Source organism: Aulostomus chinensis, chromosome 4 (assembly GCF_037954235.1).
Source record: "Aulostomus chinensis isolate RoL2024-O1b breed Wild chromosome 4, RoL_Achi_v1.0, whole genome shotgun sequence".
In the NCBI taxonomy this organism is placed as follows: Eukaryota; Metazoa; Chordata; class Actinopteri; order Syngnathiformes; family Aulostomidae; genus Aulostomus; species Aulostomus chinensis.
This window is the reverse complement of record NC_141323.1, coordinates 3,547,366-3,564,873: the sequence shown is the minus strand read 5'-3', so window position 1 is coordinate 3,564,873 and position 17,508 is coordinate 3,547,366. Positions and strand designations below refer to the sequence as shown.

At 44.0% G+C, this 17,508-nt stretch overlaps 1 protein-coding gene across 1 annotated transcript; it reads left to right on the top strand.

Moving 5' to 3' along the window:
• Positions 1-17: 17 nt before the first annotated feature.
• kdm5a (lysine demethylase 5A) lies at positions 18-17,007 on the top strand. Its single transcript, XM_086201095.1, has 30 exons — positions 18-563; positions 755-1,163; positions 1,892-1,969; positions 2,367-2,489; positions 3,082-3,252; positions 4,328-4,513; positions 4,726-4,804; positions 4,914-5,005; positions 5,084-5,242; positions 5,339-5,458; positions 5,681-5,839; positions 6,217-6,398; positions 6,903-7,065; positions 7,171-7,290; positions 7,404-7,598; positions 7,747-7,928; positions 8,194-8,318; positions 8,429-8,579; positions 8,737-8,857; positions 8,975-9,151; positions 9,249-9,427; positions 9,528-9,666; positions 9,780-9,959; positions 10,084-10,644; positions 10,757-10,915; positions 11,271-11,399; positions 11,500-11,647; positions 11,774-11,994; positions 12,234-12,704; positions 16,027-17,007. Exons 2-30 carry the CDS (start codon positions 1,017-1,019, stop codon positions 16,339-16,341), a joined length of 5,232 nt encoding a protein of 1,743 aa, XP_086057221.1. The 5' UTR covers positions 18-563; positions 755-1,016; the 3' UTR covers positions 16,342-17,007.
• Positions 17,008-17,508: the final 501 nt, after the last annotated feature.

Below are 17,508 nucleotides of genomic sequence, written 5' to 3'. Positions count from 1 at the left end.
AAACTATCCGAGGATTTATAAAAGCACCATGCTCTCTTCGCTATGTGTTGCTAGCACGCAGGCTAACGTGGCCAAAGTCGCAACAGACGACGTTATATTAAATGAAAAGTGACACCCGATTAAATTACTCGAAAGGATTATTGCTTATTTCCTATATAATCCAGGCAACCCACGTAAGACGTCTCGGTCTGCCCCAATTAACCGCCTTTATCAGATAACGTAAGTGTTAGCTGCGCAACGAGCCGCACCAGCTAAGCTGCTTTTAGCTAACAAAATTAGCTCTGTGCTAGTTTTCCGTTGCCTGAAATGCGTAAATGAATGGGGGTTGTTGTGAATGAAGACGTCAGTCAACAATGTACGCTTGCTAACTAGCCTCCTTGTTGTGGTCCTGCTTGGCTGGTAAGTCAGCCACCAGGTGCTCGAAGAAGTGGACACAGCGACTGGATTTGTTTGGAAGACCCCGGAGAACTGAACATTGCGTTACCAGCTGCACAGAGGACCCAGCCAGCCGTGGAGAACTTTATTGGAAATGCACCATCGCAGAGATGTTATGCACTACCCAGGTACATAGCGAGGTTATCATAGCCTACTTGGTAAACCCATGATGATTTTTATACACAAGCATATTTTCAAAATGTGCTATGGTCCTTGGATGAAGTCTTCACAGCAGTGTTGATTTTTTTTAAAAAGCTGTCATCTGTGAGAAGAAATCATGTCGTTTTGGACTGACCCTGCTCTTTATGCTCCCAAGTAGGAGAGTGGAGGCTCCCTGCTTTGGCCTCTTTACGGATGCTGGGAAATCACTGAGAATCGTCGGTTGTTGTCTTTTTGCATCCACTTCCAGATGATACGCCATCGCGCCTGGGATGCCCTGACATCGACGGGATTTGTTATTTAAGAGATTTGAAAGGATCATGGAGGAAGTTCCACATGAAGACGAATATTGGGAATAATAACTCAGGACTATTTTTAAACAAATAATCACCTTAACACAAAGACTGTTCACCACTCCCGACATGTCTGCATTTGCCGAGTTCGTCCCCCCTCCTGAATGTCCGGTTTTTGAGCCGAGTTGGGAGGATTTCTCGGACCCTTTAGGATTTATCAACAAGATACGACCCATTGCAGAGAAAACTGGCATCTGCAAGATCCGACCCCCTGAGGTAAACTCAGCTTTCGTTTTAAAAACTGGAATAATAATAATGACAGCAATCATAAGAATGAGAATAATAAAGAGCTGGAGCCTGCTCAGATTTATGCCCTTTACGGAGCCGGTGCTGGTGGGCCTGCGTGAATTCTGGGAAATATATTATGACTAGTTGCCATCCCTCTAATAGAGGTCAAATAAGGCGAAATTTATTTACACGCATCTCAACTGCCAACATTAAGTATTAGAGTAATAGGAGCATGGTTTTGGTTGGGAGAAGTTTGGATAAAAGCGTAACACATTAAACAGCCCCGCTCACATTTGCTGTGTTTTTATGTTCCAGCTAGCTAAGTTCGTACCGCACGTTAGCTGCGGAGACGCGACATTGGGCCGCGGCTTTGCCGTTTTGAGTAAAAAACACTTCATTTATCTTGTACTTGACATACAAGCAACCACTGTACACCATATTAATACATTAGACTTCTATTAGTGTCGTCCATGTAGCTGATACAGAAGTCCCACTTTACAAAATAGATGGAATTATATAATCAGAGAAGCTTGGAAAGGGGACTTTGTGGGCAGGTCCAACAGGCTAATATTTAGTTGCCTCAACCAGCAGTTTTCCAAACGTAAAATGACAAGAGCTGAATACGAACTGTGGACAGTAGTTTGTTCGAAGTTTTACTTGGGCTGCTGTTTATATTTTCTTAATAAGTTAAAATCTCTATATTCCTGTCATATCAGGACTGGCAACCTCCATTTGCCTGCGATGTGCGCAACTTCCGGTTCACTCCTCGAGTACAAAGACTGAATGAGCTTGAGGTGAGTGTGCACAGAAGATGCATCATGGCAGAATGAAAACGGTGTAGAATGAAGTTATGTCTCGGGAGAAACCCAACATTGAGAATGAGGGTGTTTGGCGGATAAGTTTGATTTATAACTCTGGGAGAAATGGCGCTCAGTGTACTCCTCCAAGTTAAATGATTAAATCATTGCTGATTAGATGTTGACGTTCCATCGAGTGTCTGAAAATTGTTGAGAATTCTAATTTTTGTTATTTCATGTGGCTGAAAGAAACACACACACACACACACACACACACAGGAGAATGGATTCACAGGTGGATTTATGTGGTTTTCGCATAGCGGGTGCAGTGGAACTCCCATCAGTGTGTGTGTTTACCTACATGTTGTCATTCTTCTTTCCTCCGTGGGTCCAGGCCCTCACTCGGGTGAAGCTGAACTTTCTGGATCAAATTGCAAAGTTCTGGGAGCTGCAGGGCTCCAAGATTCGATTCCCACATGTGGAGAGAAAGATCCTGGATCTCTATCGACTCAGCAAGGTACCCAGGATGGCTTTGCATGTGTCTTCATGCACTTCAATTTAGGATGAGCTTAAATATTTGTGTCCTGTCACACGGCACTTACATATGTCTTGAAATGCAATGGTTTGATTTTTCTTGAAGAATAATAATACTGTCGGATGTAAACGAGTGTAATTAGCCTGAATGTCCTGTAAATAGTTAACGGCCGTTCAACTATATTCTTTTAATTTGTAAATTTAAATCTTCTGAATTTTTTTTGAAGTATGCATTATGATCGTGATGATAATAATAATAATAATAATAATGACAATAATAATGTTATTTATGTTATAATGCATCACTTCTGGTATGATATGATTACAGTTTATTGTTCAAGTTTTTCCTGATATTTTAAAGGACAAATCGTGTTTCAGATGTATTTCGAGATCAACAGCCCAAAATTGCAGCCATTGGTTTACATTTGCAAAGGAGATCTCCAACATTTTCTTGTCCTCGTTTTTGTTTTTGTTTTTTTACACATTTTATTCAGACGAGGCTTTTCATTTTAGACTTTGTCATTGGTGCTGGTATGGTGAAGGCCTCATATTTGACTCCCTGCTGTGCGTTTCAGATCGTGTCATCTGAGGGTGGTTTTGTGACTGCGTGCAAGGAGAAGAGATGGTCCAAAGTGGCCAGTCGAATGGGCTTCCCACCTGGGAAAGGCATCGGCTCATTGCTGCGATCCCACTATGAAAGGATCCTTTATCCCTATGAGCTCTTCCAGTCTGGAGCCACTCTAACTGTAAGTACTGCCGATGGAACGTGGACATACTGATACACTCGGCTTTTGTTACGTATTATCTGTAGCTCAAGCAAATACATTTCAGTTTTTCTTTCCTAAAAGGGTTTCTTTGTCTTTTTCCATCCATCCATCCATTTGCTACTGCTTAGCCTGTTAAGAGTCACACAGCACAGTATCTTCTGTAGATATTAACAGTAATACTGAAGATTACATTTCCCTTTAAAATTGGTATTATAGTCCTGACTGATCAGTAGACATCATTTTTATGATCGCCAGGACTCTTTTTTTTTTTTTTTATTAAATCGTTGATGAAATCAATTTACAAATGTGCTATGTGGGCTCTGCTGCAGCCGCCTCCGTCTGTCTGCTACCACTACTACTCATTATAATGTTGAAAAATTCTCTAATAAGTAATCAAATGCTTAAAACCATTTCAGCATAGCTTCAGAGTTTGTGTTATCCCGAGATTTGAGGATTTATTTATTTTCTTGCAAGTGTATAGCGGCTGCAAATATCTGTTAATGGCCACTTTGATCACTGATAATAGTTTTTGTGTTGACCTGGGGGAAAAAAACGAAACTAATTGCCTGTTTTCTTCCTGCATCTGAACTACATCCAGGATTTAAGAATAAAATAGAAATATTAAAGTTTAATCAATAAAAAAGGACATTTATGACAAACACTGTTGAAACACTAAGCAGTATTCTGAGTGCTTTCATTGTGTTCTGCACTCTTAAAGATATTTTCAAAATCTTATTATCATTTATACACTGTTGAACAAAAGCGTACGTATGTATTCAATACTGTTGTACTCTCAACGTTGGCATCCCTCTGAGATATTTCTCTTGAGACATTAGTCTGTCCCTCAACAGTGAAATGAAAAGGCGCCCTTGTATACGAGTTCCTCATCTTTGTGGGCTAAATTAGTTCAGTCTCAAATGTCAGTCATGGGTCAGCCTCATACCATCAAGACACTGACCGAAGTTGGCCTGACCAAAGATTTTCTTTAAACCTGGAATGGGCTAATTTTTAAAACCCAGTTTGTGTTTCATCCTGGTGACCTTTCTCCGATCAGGGCATCCAGCAGCTGTACGAGGAGGGAGATGACGGGGAAGAAGTAGATGAGGGAGTTGGCGAGGACACGGTGGAGGAAGAGGATCAAGAGGAGGAGGATGACAAGGACAAAGATGAAGAGGTCGATGGAGCACAAACCAAAGATCGGCTTCTGCCTGAGAGACGCTCCAGACGCCTCAAGTCTGAGGTAAATGCCACAAACTGCAAAGGTGTTACTGATCAAGGAATTTATGACAGAAATTCAAGTTAATTTTTTTTCATGAAATGACTATGGAAAATTCACCTTTTGTCTACTGTTATGTAGTTTTTAAATCTGAACTTTTATGCTTTGGCAATTCCTTGGTGCCCCACTCCAGATCACCAGCTTTGTTTAATGTCTGACCACTGTTTTTACTCTAGAGGGAAAACAAGGAGCCGAAAGGCCTCAAGATCTTTGGCACAAGTCCCAAGATGGTGGGCTTGGAGATTGTATCAGCTGGTAATAGGCATTCCTCTTACTTGCCTCTCAACCTGCATTTTTCTACGCAATGAGAAATGTAGCAGCAGCCTTCGTGTTCTTACGCCTGCTCTCTACCCTGTTCACTTAGATGATGGGTTCAACAAGAAACACCGTCACCTCAAAGCCCAAGCCTTCGCCATCAAAATGAGACCACGAAAGGAGACCCTGGAGGTCAACTTTGTAAGTTTGTTATGTTTGCCATTCGCCCGATTGCAGATAGGGTCTGACTTTAGGTAACTTCAGGAATTTTTCTCCTAGATTGACCTCTACCTCTGCCTGATGTGTGGACGAGGGGACGAGGAAGACCGCCTGCTGCTGTGCGACGGCTGTGACGACAGCTACCACACCTTTTGCCTGATCCCGCCTCTACAAGATGTTCCTAAGGGGGACTGGCGCTGCCCTAAATGTGTTGCTGAGGTAAAGCACACTGTGAGATGTGAAAGCTTAAGGGTCAGGGTGTATAGTGCTGGTGATGTAAATTATAAGTAATATTCTGTCCCTTTTCCTTGGCAGGAGTGCAGTAAGCCCAGGGAGGCATTTGGCTTCGAGCAAGCTGTGAGGGAGTATTCGCTCCAGAGCTTCGGAGAGATGGCTGACCACTTCAAGTCTGACTACTTTAACATGCCAGTTCATGTATGTGAAATCCAAATCACTGAGCTAGAATTTGTCAACCGTTTTCATGGATATTCCTCAATGATCTGGCTCTAGGGGATGTATTGTTTACCAGTGCACCTAGGAAGTATGTCTAGAACAAAAATATTGATTCAACTCATCTTCCACCATTTCAGCAAATCTGAGTTAGTTGTGTTGCTCACAGGATGTGTTTCACTCATTAGTTCAATCTTGTGTCCACAGATGGTTCCCACAGAGTTGGTTGAGAAAGAGTTCTGGCGCCTGGTAAGCAGTATCGAGGAGGATGTCATTGTCGAGTATGGAGCTGACATCAGCTCTAAAGAGGTGGGCAGTGGATTTCCTGTCAGGGATGGCAAGAGACGGCTGCTAGGAGATGAAGAGGTGAGACAATATTGTGTGAATTACCAGGAGCTTCGCAATGTTGACTTGAAAATCAAATACTGAAGAACAGAATGCATGTGGTTTGTAGTATAGGCAGAGATCATGGAAGAGATTATTTGATTCTGAATGAGACTGACAGTTGTAAATAAAATAGTACCCTGTTTTTTTTTTTAATTGCTGCTGGTTGGTTTTCATAAATAGAGTAATAAAGGTTTGTCACATTTTGCCGTGTAGGCTTAATGTTGGTAGGGGTTCCCTCCATGTTGTAGAGTGTTTTGCTTTGATATTTCATCATCTAACTAACCCTGCTCATTCTTTTTTCTTGTACAAACGTAAAATGTGCTCGTAAGTGAATCCATGATTTCCTCTCATGTTAGGAGTATGCCAACTCTGGCTGGAATCTGAACAACATGCCTGTGCTGGAGCAGTCGGTACTCACTCACATCAATGTGGACATCTCGGGCATGAAGGTACCATGGCTCTATGTGGGCATGTGCTTCTCCTCCTTTTGCTGGCACATTGAGGACCACTGGAGTTACTCCATCAACTTTTTACATTGGTGAGGTTTTGTTAATCTTTTACAACTCAGTATCACATTTGCATTAAGGCTGGGACAACTTGTGTACCTATGCAAAACAAGCATCAGAAGGGGCAATGGCAGTCAATTTTACTGTAGCCGAGCCACATTCTCAAAGCAAGACTTTTAAAACTTGATTGCTTGTTATCATGTTGAAAGTGATGTTGTCACTTTGGGATTATTTCGACCCATTTACTGTGATGAAATCACAGCAAAGTCAAAGCCGACAGTCCCTCAGTTCCTGGAGAGAAATCATTTCTACTGCTGCTCACAGTGAATCACTCTTCACATCAGTGTCAATATTTCAACTTCCCCTGAATAATGTTACAAACCCAGAGAGGACAGCATGTAGTTTTCCACCAGGACCTCCGCCGTTACTTGTAGAAATATAGGTCATGGTTGAGGACTGAAAGAAAGTGAGAAAGAAAGGTGTATCTACAGTAGAGGTCTATTTTAGGTCTTAACTTCTTTGTGTCTATCCTTCAGGGGTGAGCCAAAGACCTGGTATGGAGTCCCAGCCTCAGCAGCTGAGCAACTAGAAGCAGTTATGAAAAAATTGGCTCCAGAACTGTTTGACTCGCAGCCTGACCTCCTCCATCAACTGGTCACCATTATGAATCCCAACATCCTCATGGAACACGGCGTCCCTGTATGTAACCTAAGCCCGAATGTAGTCTTGGGGTCGATATTTGGTCTGATTAGATAGCCATCGTTGGATATTAGTAGTCACATCAATGTGCATATTTTCTCTCAGGTTTACAGGACCAATCAGTGTGCAGGGGAGTTTGTGGTGACCTTCCCAAGGGCTTACCACAGTGGCTTCAACCAGGGCTACAACTTTGCTGAGGCTGTTAACTTCTGCACAGCTGACTGGGTGAGAGAAGAGCACATTCTCCCTCAATTTAAAAAAAACAAACAACTGTTGTCCCCCCCCCCCCCCCCCCCCCATCGCACGAATTGTTCATTTTCACATGTAACCCTCCATAGTTACCCATGGGTCGTCAGTGTGTGGCTCACTACCGACGCCTGCACCGCTACTGCGTCTTCTCCCATGAGGAGCTGCTGTGTAAGATGGCGGCTGATCCAGAGAGCCTCGATGTGGAACTGGCTGCAGCTGTTTTCAAGGAAATGGGGGAAATGATGGAAGAGGAGACAAAATTAAGACAGGCAGTCCAAGAATTGGTGAAGGGAATTTAATTTTGGATAGTTGTAGAAGAACTTTATGTTGTGTCGCTCACTAAATGCCGTGCCAAATATTTTCACAGTATGTGAAGAACCTGGTGACGTGATACACACAACTCCTAAGTTCATGTTCTTCTTCACTCTCAAGGGGGTGCTGTCCTCAGAGCAGGAGGTTTTTGAACTGGTCCCTGACGATGAGCGCCAGTGCCACAAGTGCAAGACCACCTGTTTCCTGTCTGCACTGACTTGCTCCTGCAGCCCAGATCGGCTCGTGTGCCTCCATCATTTTGCAGATCTCTGTGACTGTCCACTTGGCAGCAAATGTCTCAGGTGAGAAATTCTTCAGATGTTTTGACTTTTTATTTTAAATCATTTGTTTTGCATTGAAAGGACTGTCTGCAAGTGTAGCAGTACTCTGTCCTGGGATGAGCAGTATGAAAAGTACACCGGTATGAATTTGCATCACCTTTCAAAATTTGACCATCTTTGCTCACTAAATGCTCTAAGGTGGCAAAAATCTAACGACATAGGACAGAGGGTGCAGAGCAGTAAATTGTGCCTACTCTGAAGAGAGTGTTTCTCTGATCTGTTTCAGGTATCGCTATGATTTGGAGGAGTTTCCATCCATGCTGTATGGTGTGAAGACACGGGCACAGTCCTATGACACCTGGGCGAAAAGAGTTACTGAAGCTTTGGCTGCAGACCAGAAGAGCAAGAAAGGTTTTCTTCTTCTGTCTTTCTTTTTCTGCTCTTTATTGCTCATACAGAACAAATTCACGCTGCATTTAGTTTTTTTGGAGTGTCTCTTTATACTTCATACTGTCTCATAGATCTTATCGAGCTCAAAGTTTTGCTGGAGGATGCTGAGGACAGGAAGTACCCAGAAAATGCTCTGTTCCGCCGTCTTAGGGAGATGGTCAAAGAAGCAGAGACGTGCTCCTCTGTAGCCCAGCTGCTACTCAGCCGCAAGCAAAGACACAGGTCAGGAGACATCTTCAAAACAAAACCACTTATTTTGATTCAGTTGCAAAGCATTGTACTTCTTGTTTCTGTGGGAAGCATTCAAGCAGCAATTAGGGACACTTTGATCAATTTAAAAATATGAAATCAGTTGGTGCTTCTCCATGTGATTCCACAGCAGTCGCCTGCGTTCTGAGAGCAGCCGTAATCGTACCAAACTGACAGTGGACGAGCTCAAAGCCTTTGTGGATCAGCTCTTCAGGCTGCCCTGCATCATCAGCCAGGCCCGACAAGTCAAGGTTAGTCCCCTCTTGTTCGATGTGCTTACCCACGCATCTGTCAGTCTTCATCATATAAACCCCCAGCACGACTGAACTGCTTTACTCATAACTGTGTGGTGTCTCCCTTGTCTGTAGGAGTTGCTAGAGAATGTGGAAGACTTTCATGAACGAGCCCAGGTGGCACTGGCAGACGAGATGCCTGATTCCTCCAAGCTGCAGGCTCTGCTGGACCTTGGTAGCGGACTGGATGTTGAGCTACCAGAGCTTCCACGTCTCAAACAGGAGCTCCAGCAAGCCCGTTGGCTTGATGAGGTAGGCTTTCATAAGGCTTACTACCTGTTTTTTTTGGTGTGAATAAGTAGTTGTAATGGAGGCTACATTAATACATGCTTTGCATGTGACACCCTAGGTGCGTGTCACTCTGACGGAGCCTCACCGTGTCACCCTTGAACTGATGAAGAGGCTGATCGACTCTGGTGTGGGCCTGGCTCCCCACCACGCTGTGGAGAAGGCAATGGCTGAACTGCAGGAGATCCTCACAGTCTCAGAGCGATGGGAGGACAAGGCTCGGGCTTGCCTGCAGGCCAGGTAAGCTCCCGTATACATAGAGTGCACTGGGGAGTTTGCACTGTTCTTACATACAGACATAGATTTGCATATGTTGCCTTTCTGTTTGTCAACGTCGCAGGCCCCGTCACAGCATGTTGACCCTGGAGAGTATTGTACTAGAAGCCAGGAACATCCCAGCGTACCTACCCAATATTCTGGCTCTCCGAGAGGCCCTGCAAAAAGCCAAGGAATGGAGTGCCAAAGTGGAGGCAATCCAGGTACCAAGTTTTTATATTATCGTTGAAGTATGCTCATTCTTAGCTTTAAATATTCCTCTGGGGCTCTGTAATTCTCTGACCCTTCTCTTGTTCTTTGTATCTATGTCACTCAGAGTGGTGGCAGCTATGCTTACTTGGAGCAGCTGGAGAGCCTACTAGCTAGGGGTCGCTCTATCCCTGTTAGGCTAGATCCACTGGCCCAGGTGGAGTCTCAGGTGGCTGCAGCCCGAGCGTGGAGGGAGCGGACTGCTCGCACCTTCCTCAAGAAAAACTCTACATACACACTGCTGCAGGTAAGTTGTGACAAATTCTTGGCTTGGAATTGTTAGCATATTTGGTTTGCAATTGTGTGTAGTAAATCTTGGTGATAAAACCAATTACACAGAATGTAGAATGATAAATTATGTCTGTTCTCAGGTTCTCAGTCCTCGTGTGGACATCGGGGTGTACGGGAACAGCAAGAGTAAGCGAAAGCGTGTCAAGGAGCTCATGGAGAAGGAGCGAGGAGGCTTTGACCCAGACACCTTGAGTGACCTTGAAGAGAGCCTTGAGGAGGTTCGAGACCCCGCCACAGTTGTAGCTGCTTTTAAAGCCAAGGAGCAAAAAGAGGTGGAGGCCATTCACTCACTCCGCGCTGCCAATCTAGCCAAGATGGCCATGGCAGACCGCATTGAGGAGGTCAAGTTCTGCTTGTGTCGAAAGACGGCCAGCGGATTCATGTTGCAGTGTGAGCTTTGTAAGGACTGGTTCCATGGAGTATGTGTGCCACTGCCCAAGACAGGGTCTCAGAAGAAGCTGGGTGTCGGTTGGCAGAGCAATAGCAAAGACTCCAAATTCCTGTGCCCGCTTTGTCAGAGGTCGAGAAGGCCGAGATTAGAGACTATCCTGTCGCTGTTGGTGTCACTTCAGAAGCTGCCAGTACGTCTACCAGAGGGTGAGGCCCTCCAGTGTTTGACAGAGAGGGCGATGAGTTGGCAGGTATGCATGAAATAAGATCAAAACCATTAATTGATTTGTTACGTATTCTGTATTCACAGAATGCAGAACAAACCACTTAATTCTCGACTGAGTATTCACCTTTGTCCGCTAGGATCGAGCACGTCAAGCCCTGGCCACTGAGGAGCTGTCCTCAGCCCTGGCAAAGCTGTCGGTGCTGAGCCAGCGGATGGTGGAGCAGGCAGCCAGGGAGAAAACGGAGAAGATCATCAATGCTGAACTCCAGAAAGCAGCTGCCAACCCTGATCTGCAGGTATTCCAGTTTGTCATCCGAAAGGAGCTTGAATATTTTTAATTTTGAGAACGGGTTATCATGTGTAGGAGTCCGACTCTTCTGCTTTGGATATGGATGTAGATGAGAAATTCACCAGAAGAGGGCGGTAAGGTGAAACATGATATAAACCGGAGGATTGCACTGACATGGTAAAAATGTGAGGACATGCAGTGATAGTTAGATTTAGAATGGTAGGTTGACCTTTTCTTTGTTTTTGTTGTTTTTGTTTTTTTAGAGACTACATACACTTGATGTCAACATGCTTTGGGATAGTATTGCCAAAAAAAAAAAAATCAGTAACTGTATCGTTGTTTGTTTTTTTTCCCCTGTGCAGGGCCATATTCAGACTTTCCAGCAGTCTGGTTTCAGCAGGGCCACATCACCCCGCCAGTCCTTGGACTATGATGACGAGGAGACTGACTCAGACGAGGACATCCGGGAGACGTATGGGTATGACATGAAGGTAAACGAGGCAGAGATTTTTAAATAAGTGATATCACTGAATTCCCTGAGCTGGTTTAAGTATTTTTTTATCATACTGTTGGATCTCTGTCTGGCCCTAGGACCCGGGTGAAGTTAAACCGTACCTTTTCTGTGACGAGGAGATCCCAGTGAAGTCTGAAGAGGTGGTTAGTCACATGTGGCCGGCTGCCACGCCCTCTTTTTGCGCTGAACACGCCTACTCCTCTGCATCAAAGTCATGTGTGCAAAGTGAGGCTCTAGCACAGATGATTTATTGTCAATTCATCATGTATTTCTATCCTGCTTTTTATGTGTGTTCTCCTCTTAAATGAGCGCGTACGTCATGACTTAAGGATTTAAATATTCCTATTTCAGATCTGGGCACGCCTAGAAAGCAGCCCAGGAAGACACCTTTGGTTCCTCGGAGTCTGGAGCCGCCGGTGCTTGAGCTGTCCCCGCAGGCCAAGGCCCAGCTGGAGGAGCTGATGATGTTGGGAGACTTGCTGGAGGTGTCCCTGGATGAGACCCAGCACATCTGGAGGATCCTGCAGGCCACACACCCCCCCTTGGAAGAGAGATTCCTGCAGGTCATGGAGGTAGGGAGGTCAAGTATTACGCAACCTGACTGCGCAGCTGGACCTGGTGGCAAATGCTGCATCGCACCTGATCGTTGGATTTGTGTTGGAGTCAATCCCACTGATTCAGTCCCATTAACAGAACATACATCTGTGACATAAAACATTGTTTACTGTCGGTCATCTAAAAAGGCACCGTTTTATCGTAAATAAATAAACTGCTCCTGTTTTCTCAATCACCTCGCCTTCTGTCTGTGCAGCCTGAAGACTCTCCAATGGAGAAGCCTCTGAAAATCAAGTTAAAAGATTCAGAGAAGAAGAGAAAACGGAAGTTGGAAAGAGCCGAGCATCACCACCACATGCTGATGGCCTCCGCCAGTGGGGCCTCAGCCATGGGAGATGTTCGACCGGCCAAGTCCAAGGAGCTTAAGAGGGTGGGGCTGGAGCTTGGTCTCGGTGGCAAACCCAAGAAGAAGAAACTCAAACTAAACCTTGACAAGAATCGGGAAATAAAACAGCTGGCCAAACGGTTAGCAAAGGAGGAGAAGGAGAGAAAGAGAAAGGAGAAGGCAGCTGCCAAGGCAGAGGCCATCAGGGAGGGGCTGGAGAAGAGGAAGGAGAAGAAGATTCTCGACATCCCCTCAAAGTACGACTGGTCGGGGGCTGAAGACTCCAATGATGAGAACGCTGTGTGTGCAGCCAAGAACTGCCAGAGACCCTGTAAAGACAAGGTGAGTGACTTTTTGGCTCCCCTCCCAAAAATAAACTAGCTGCAGGCCTTAGCACTTCACATGGAGGTTGTGTTGCCAGGAAGGCATATTGAAGAACACAAGGGGTAGATCATAGATGATTGATAGACACCGGTGCGGTTTAGAATTTAACAAAGGTCAAAGGTGACCATGTGACTTTTCTCCTTAAGGGGGGAGAAAAAAAAGCACGTCTTGTATGCATATCTATTGATGTAAACTGAAAATGCTTTAACAGAGGTTAAAGTGATTCCCTGGCAGCCTAATGTTGACATGATGGAGATCAAATATTCCCTGCAACGACTAATTTTTGTCTGATTGCAGTGTCTTACTACAAAGAAAAAAAGTGATTGAATTACTCCCAGCTTGGACCTGTTCACTCATGGTTGTGTGTTCAGTTATCATCAGTCTCATAGTAGAGGTAGGGTTGCAAAATTCCAGGAAAAGTCAGAGTTCAAACTTTCCATGGGAATTAATGGGAATATATGGAAGTTAATAGGAATAAATTTGAAATTTTTGGGTCATTTATGCTATCTGTATTTATTTTGTTTTATAAAGACATAGATCAACTTTTTGTATGATGATAAGCGGATGAATGAACACTGTTTTAGCGGCATGAAACACTGAACAGAAAAGTAGCTAGAAAAAGTAAGTAGAAACTATGTTAGCACTTTCTGACTTAGTTTGTGCCAGTTAATTTAAACGATTGCTGTTCAAATACATTACGCCCAGTTATACTGTTCTAACGCACCTTCCTGGATGGATTTCTGTGGGTTAGATATAGTGATGTGGCCTCAAAAGCTCGGGTGTTGCATGCAAGATGCTAATAATCTGGGATGGACAAGATGGAAGAATGGACAGTGCCTGGTTCAAAACAGCTACTGTTGTGTAAATTCCTCCCAAAATGGGCAGTTTATTCACATTGATTCCCATGGAAGTTTTCAAACTCTTTGGCAAAGAAATAGAAATGACAACTTCCCCAAATTCTCGAGCGTAACATCCCTTGGAAGTTTTTCGTAGTGTCCAGAAATATACCGACAACTTTCCACCTCACCTCGGAGCAAGTTGACTCGTTGAAGGTAAGAAAGCTGGGATCTGTTTTGGAACGACGCATGTTTTCCTTGTGGAGTTAATGACAAACACTTCAAAATGATCATGTAACTTTTATTGAATATCAACAGCTGATAACAGCACTGGAACACCTTAAAGAGAGTTACACATAACGTATTAACAGGACGGGTCGGTGTAATCCTTTTTGGAAATGACATGTGAAAGTAGCAACCAAGTTAACCAGTGGCCAGTTTTCCTCTGCTGCGTGTCGGCACGGCAGCCAATCAGAGCCGTGGAATCGGCAGGCCCGCCGCTCCACTGGTGGAGTAGAGGTGGTGAAAAGGTGGTGGTGGCAGAAGTAACGTCAGGATGTCCTTGCAGCCTGGCTACCTTTTTGATTTGGAACAACAAGGAGCTGATATCAGTGTCCATTCTGTGGAACACGCATGTAATGCACAAGTTGTATGTAGTTGGAACATCAGCTAGAGTTTTGACTGGAACCGGCTGTAGATTGGTAAAGGTTCCCTCTAACAGGAGTTGGGATGATGTGTGTTAGTAGTCAGGTCTCCATTGACATATTGTTCATAAGGGTTCAACATTTAGAGTAAAACTACTATTCGGTAGTCGCCGCTCTTCAACAATTTCCCCAACATCCACCCATCCCCCAGAAACTGAAAAATATGCGCCTGAGCACAGCTGTGTTGTAAATTTGGCTGGTAGGATACAGTAAAGTGTGAGCGTAGAAGGGAAGCTATCTCCCACCGTCTGTTTCCGTCAGCTTTCGTCACCTTCAGCTTTACATCCTAAATGTTGATCAATACCAGGGATCGGAAAGTCTAAAACATGACAGCAAGAAAAGCCACAAACAGGGACGTTCTTCTTTTTTATGATGAATGAATATTTGAAATTCGTGCCACATCTGTTTTTATTCATTTGATGCGACAATTCCAAAGTTGACCTAAAATTCACTTGACAAGTAAAAGGAAACACGACTGCTTGGATACTTTTTTTTCCCTTCGCAGAGTCCCCCTGCCCTGAGTGCTTGAATTGTCCCATTCATGAATTATACAATGATTAAAAAAAATCAATATTTATTTTTGACAGTGTTCAAATCAGAGCTGTCCAGAATGCACCATGCTTCTAGCCCATTGCATTATGGGACAGAATCCAAGCCTCTGCAAACAGGATCAGACAGTCATAAGGTTGGAAAGTTTGAGAATGGATATTTCCTTCCTCAATTGGTACATCAAGAGCAAAATGAGGCCGTTCTTCAGTCGCTGCTGTTTAGAGGAAACCTGACCCGCTCGAACACCCTGATCAGTAAAAGCTCTCAATTTAGTTTACATGAGAAATTAGTAGTGAATGTTTCTGGTTTCATTCCATTGTACACGAACCGCATTTCTAAGCAAATTATCCCTCATTGGCTAGTGTTAAAAAAGCAAACACAAAATGCGTTTAATCGCAGTAATCATAGATTTGCAGTGTAGACAGAGTAAGCATCCAGGTATTGTGAGGATATCAAGTAGGGAGAGTAGCGTATCGTCCCAGCTCTAATACGCAGACAAAATCATCTAACAGGAGCATTATTTTGATAATCAATAAAATAGGATCTTAAAGGCACTATGTTGCTGCAAGGAGTGGAACGCATCCTAAGTTAATCTGTCACTCAAGCAGATGGGTGGGGATACGTTGAGCACTCGATTGATTGTGGCGTGAGATCAGGAAGATTTCTCCTTACAGGCCTCACGCAGCCATGAAAAACCTGGAAAAGTGCCGGGAAAGTTTGAAATATCAATAAATAAAGCCACACAATTTTGGAAAGTCTGTGGAGATCCCTGCATTTTGGCATGCAGACTTAATCAAATACTTGAATTAAAAAGCGTATTCTAACACTAGATTATTTTTATTCGGACTAAAACGCTCGACGAATTAGAAGTACTTGCGTTGTAGAATCGTCATTCATTTTAGCCTGCGTGGATTTCTTATGGAAGCAGACACATCAAAGAGGTGTGTGTGTGTGTGTGTGAGTGAGAGTGAGAGTGAGAGAGAGAGAGAGAGAGAGACTATACGAGTGGTGCAACTTTGCTTTTGGCTCCAGAACAGTGAATCAATCAAACAATTACTTGTGTTAACGTTTGGTTTGATATTTCAAGTGAATGTTCTACAATCGTAGCCGTACCTTTTCAGTTGTAATCCCAGTGTTCTGGTGCTCATCCTCACTGTTATCCATCCTCCTCACTCACACCTGTGTTTCTAGGTGGACTGGGTGCAGTGCGACGGCGGCTGTGACGAGTGGTTCCACCAGGTGTGCGTGGGTGTGTCGTGCGAAATGGCAGAGAACGAGGATTACATCTGCATGGACTGCTCGCGCAAGGCGGCCGGGACGAGCAGGGGCGGCGCGGCGATCACGGTGGAGGAGGTGGCGGAGGAGAGCGTGGTAGTTCTGGCGACATCCATGTGCGGCGTGCAGAGCGTGCCCTCGTTGCCGGCTGAGGCCTCATGGTCGCTCTTGTCTTCTGCTTCTCACCTAAACCCAGAAAGTTCGCAGCAGGAGCCTCAGCAGAGCAGTTAGCACGATGACAAGGATCAAGACTGAGTTTGAACCCACTGAGCATAACACACAACCCAACATCCAGGATGGCGTCTCAGCCTGTCAGACATCTGAGGGGAGTTCAGCAGAGGATGGATAAAGCAAGCCTGGATGATAGAGCACAAGAAAACGGCCTGAAACAAACTGCTGTTCTCCTTAGGATGCGTTGAGAAAGCTGGTAGTGCACAGATGAGACGTAGTCCTCCTACAGAGTTTTAGCTCTAGAAACATCCACCAGCTACTTCCCAGTGCTCCTCTCTACAATAACAAGTCATGGGCCCCTCAACAGTCAGACACACTCCCAGTCCCCCCCAGCTGTCGTATCCAAACAAATATGTTCCCAGTCGTCCTGACTCTCTCTCCTCTGCCTGGAACATCTCAATATGTAGGACCCCAGACTAGGAAAAGAAATGGTTGTAATGTAGTGGAATTATTTATAATGTACATAGCTTTTAAGCAACTAAAATGGATTGTGGCTTTTTTTTGTTTTCTCACCTTTAATAAACTATTCCTAGTCAAACGGTTGATGTTTGGGATTTTTTTTCCTGTCTACTATTTTACAGGTGAAACATTGATTTGCGTCTCCATTTAAGCGTTGATGAGATGTTTGTTGTTGAGGCCGAGGTTCTGGACCCCAACGTTGACTCCCAGTAAGGGATGGACCCCCGTGTCAATAAGGACCCTGATATCTACAGGACAGATATTTTGGTTTACATTCGGGCATCTTTTGTAAGGATTTAAACGCATGAAATGTCTACATAATATTCATTCATAATCAGAATATAATGCATACATATTTTTGTTTTATTTTATTTTTGCATCTTTCTTTTCCTGTCATGCCAAAAGTTCCAAACAGAAAAATAATGATTTGGAAAATGAGGGAACACATTTTTAAAGGACGGAACTCAGGAGTGAAAGAGTACCTCGATTTCTTTCCTTAACATTGGAACAGGAGAAACAGTTAAAAAAACGAGAGAGTATTCATTTAGAAAAATACCTGTTTGTCAATATATGTATTTAAGGTCAGTGTAATTATTTAAAGGATAGAATTTGTTCACATTTTGATTTATTTCCAATTATGATGGACCTTGTGTCAATCACAATCCTAAAAAAATAGTTGGGCAAAACAAAAAAAGACAAAACTTGAAT

What these genes read in the sequence shown, in the direction of transcription:
- kdm5a (XM_086201095.1), top strand. Translation starts at nt 1,017, where the DNA reads ATGTCTGCATTTGCCGAGTTCGTCCCCCCTCCTGAATGTCCGGTTTTT. An exon ending in CTTGGAGATTGTATCAGCTG is followed by an intron (nt 4,805 to 4,913) that starts GTAATAGGCATT and finishes CTGTTCACTTAG; the next exon opens with ATGATGGGTTCAACAAGAAA. An exon ending in GCCCTAAATGTGTTGCTGAG is followed by an intron (nt 5,243 to 5,338) that starts GTAAAGCACACT and finishes TTTCCTTGGCAG; the next exon opens with GAGTGCAGTAAGCCCAGGGA.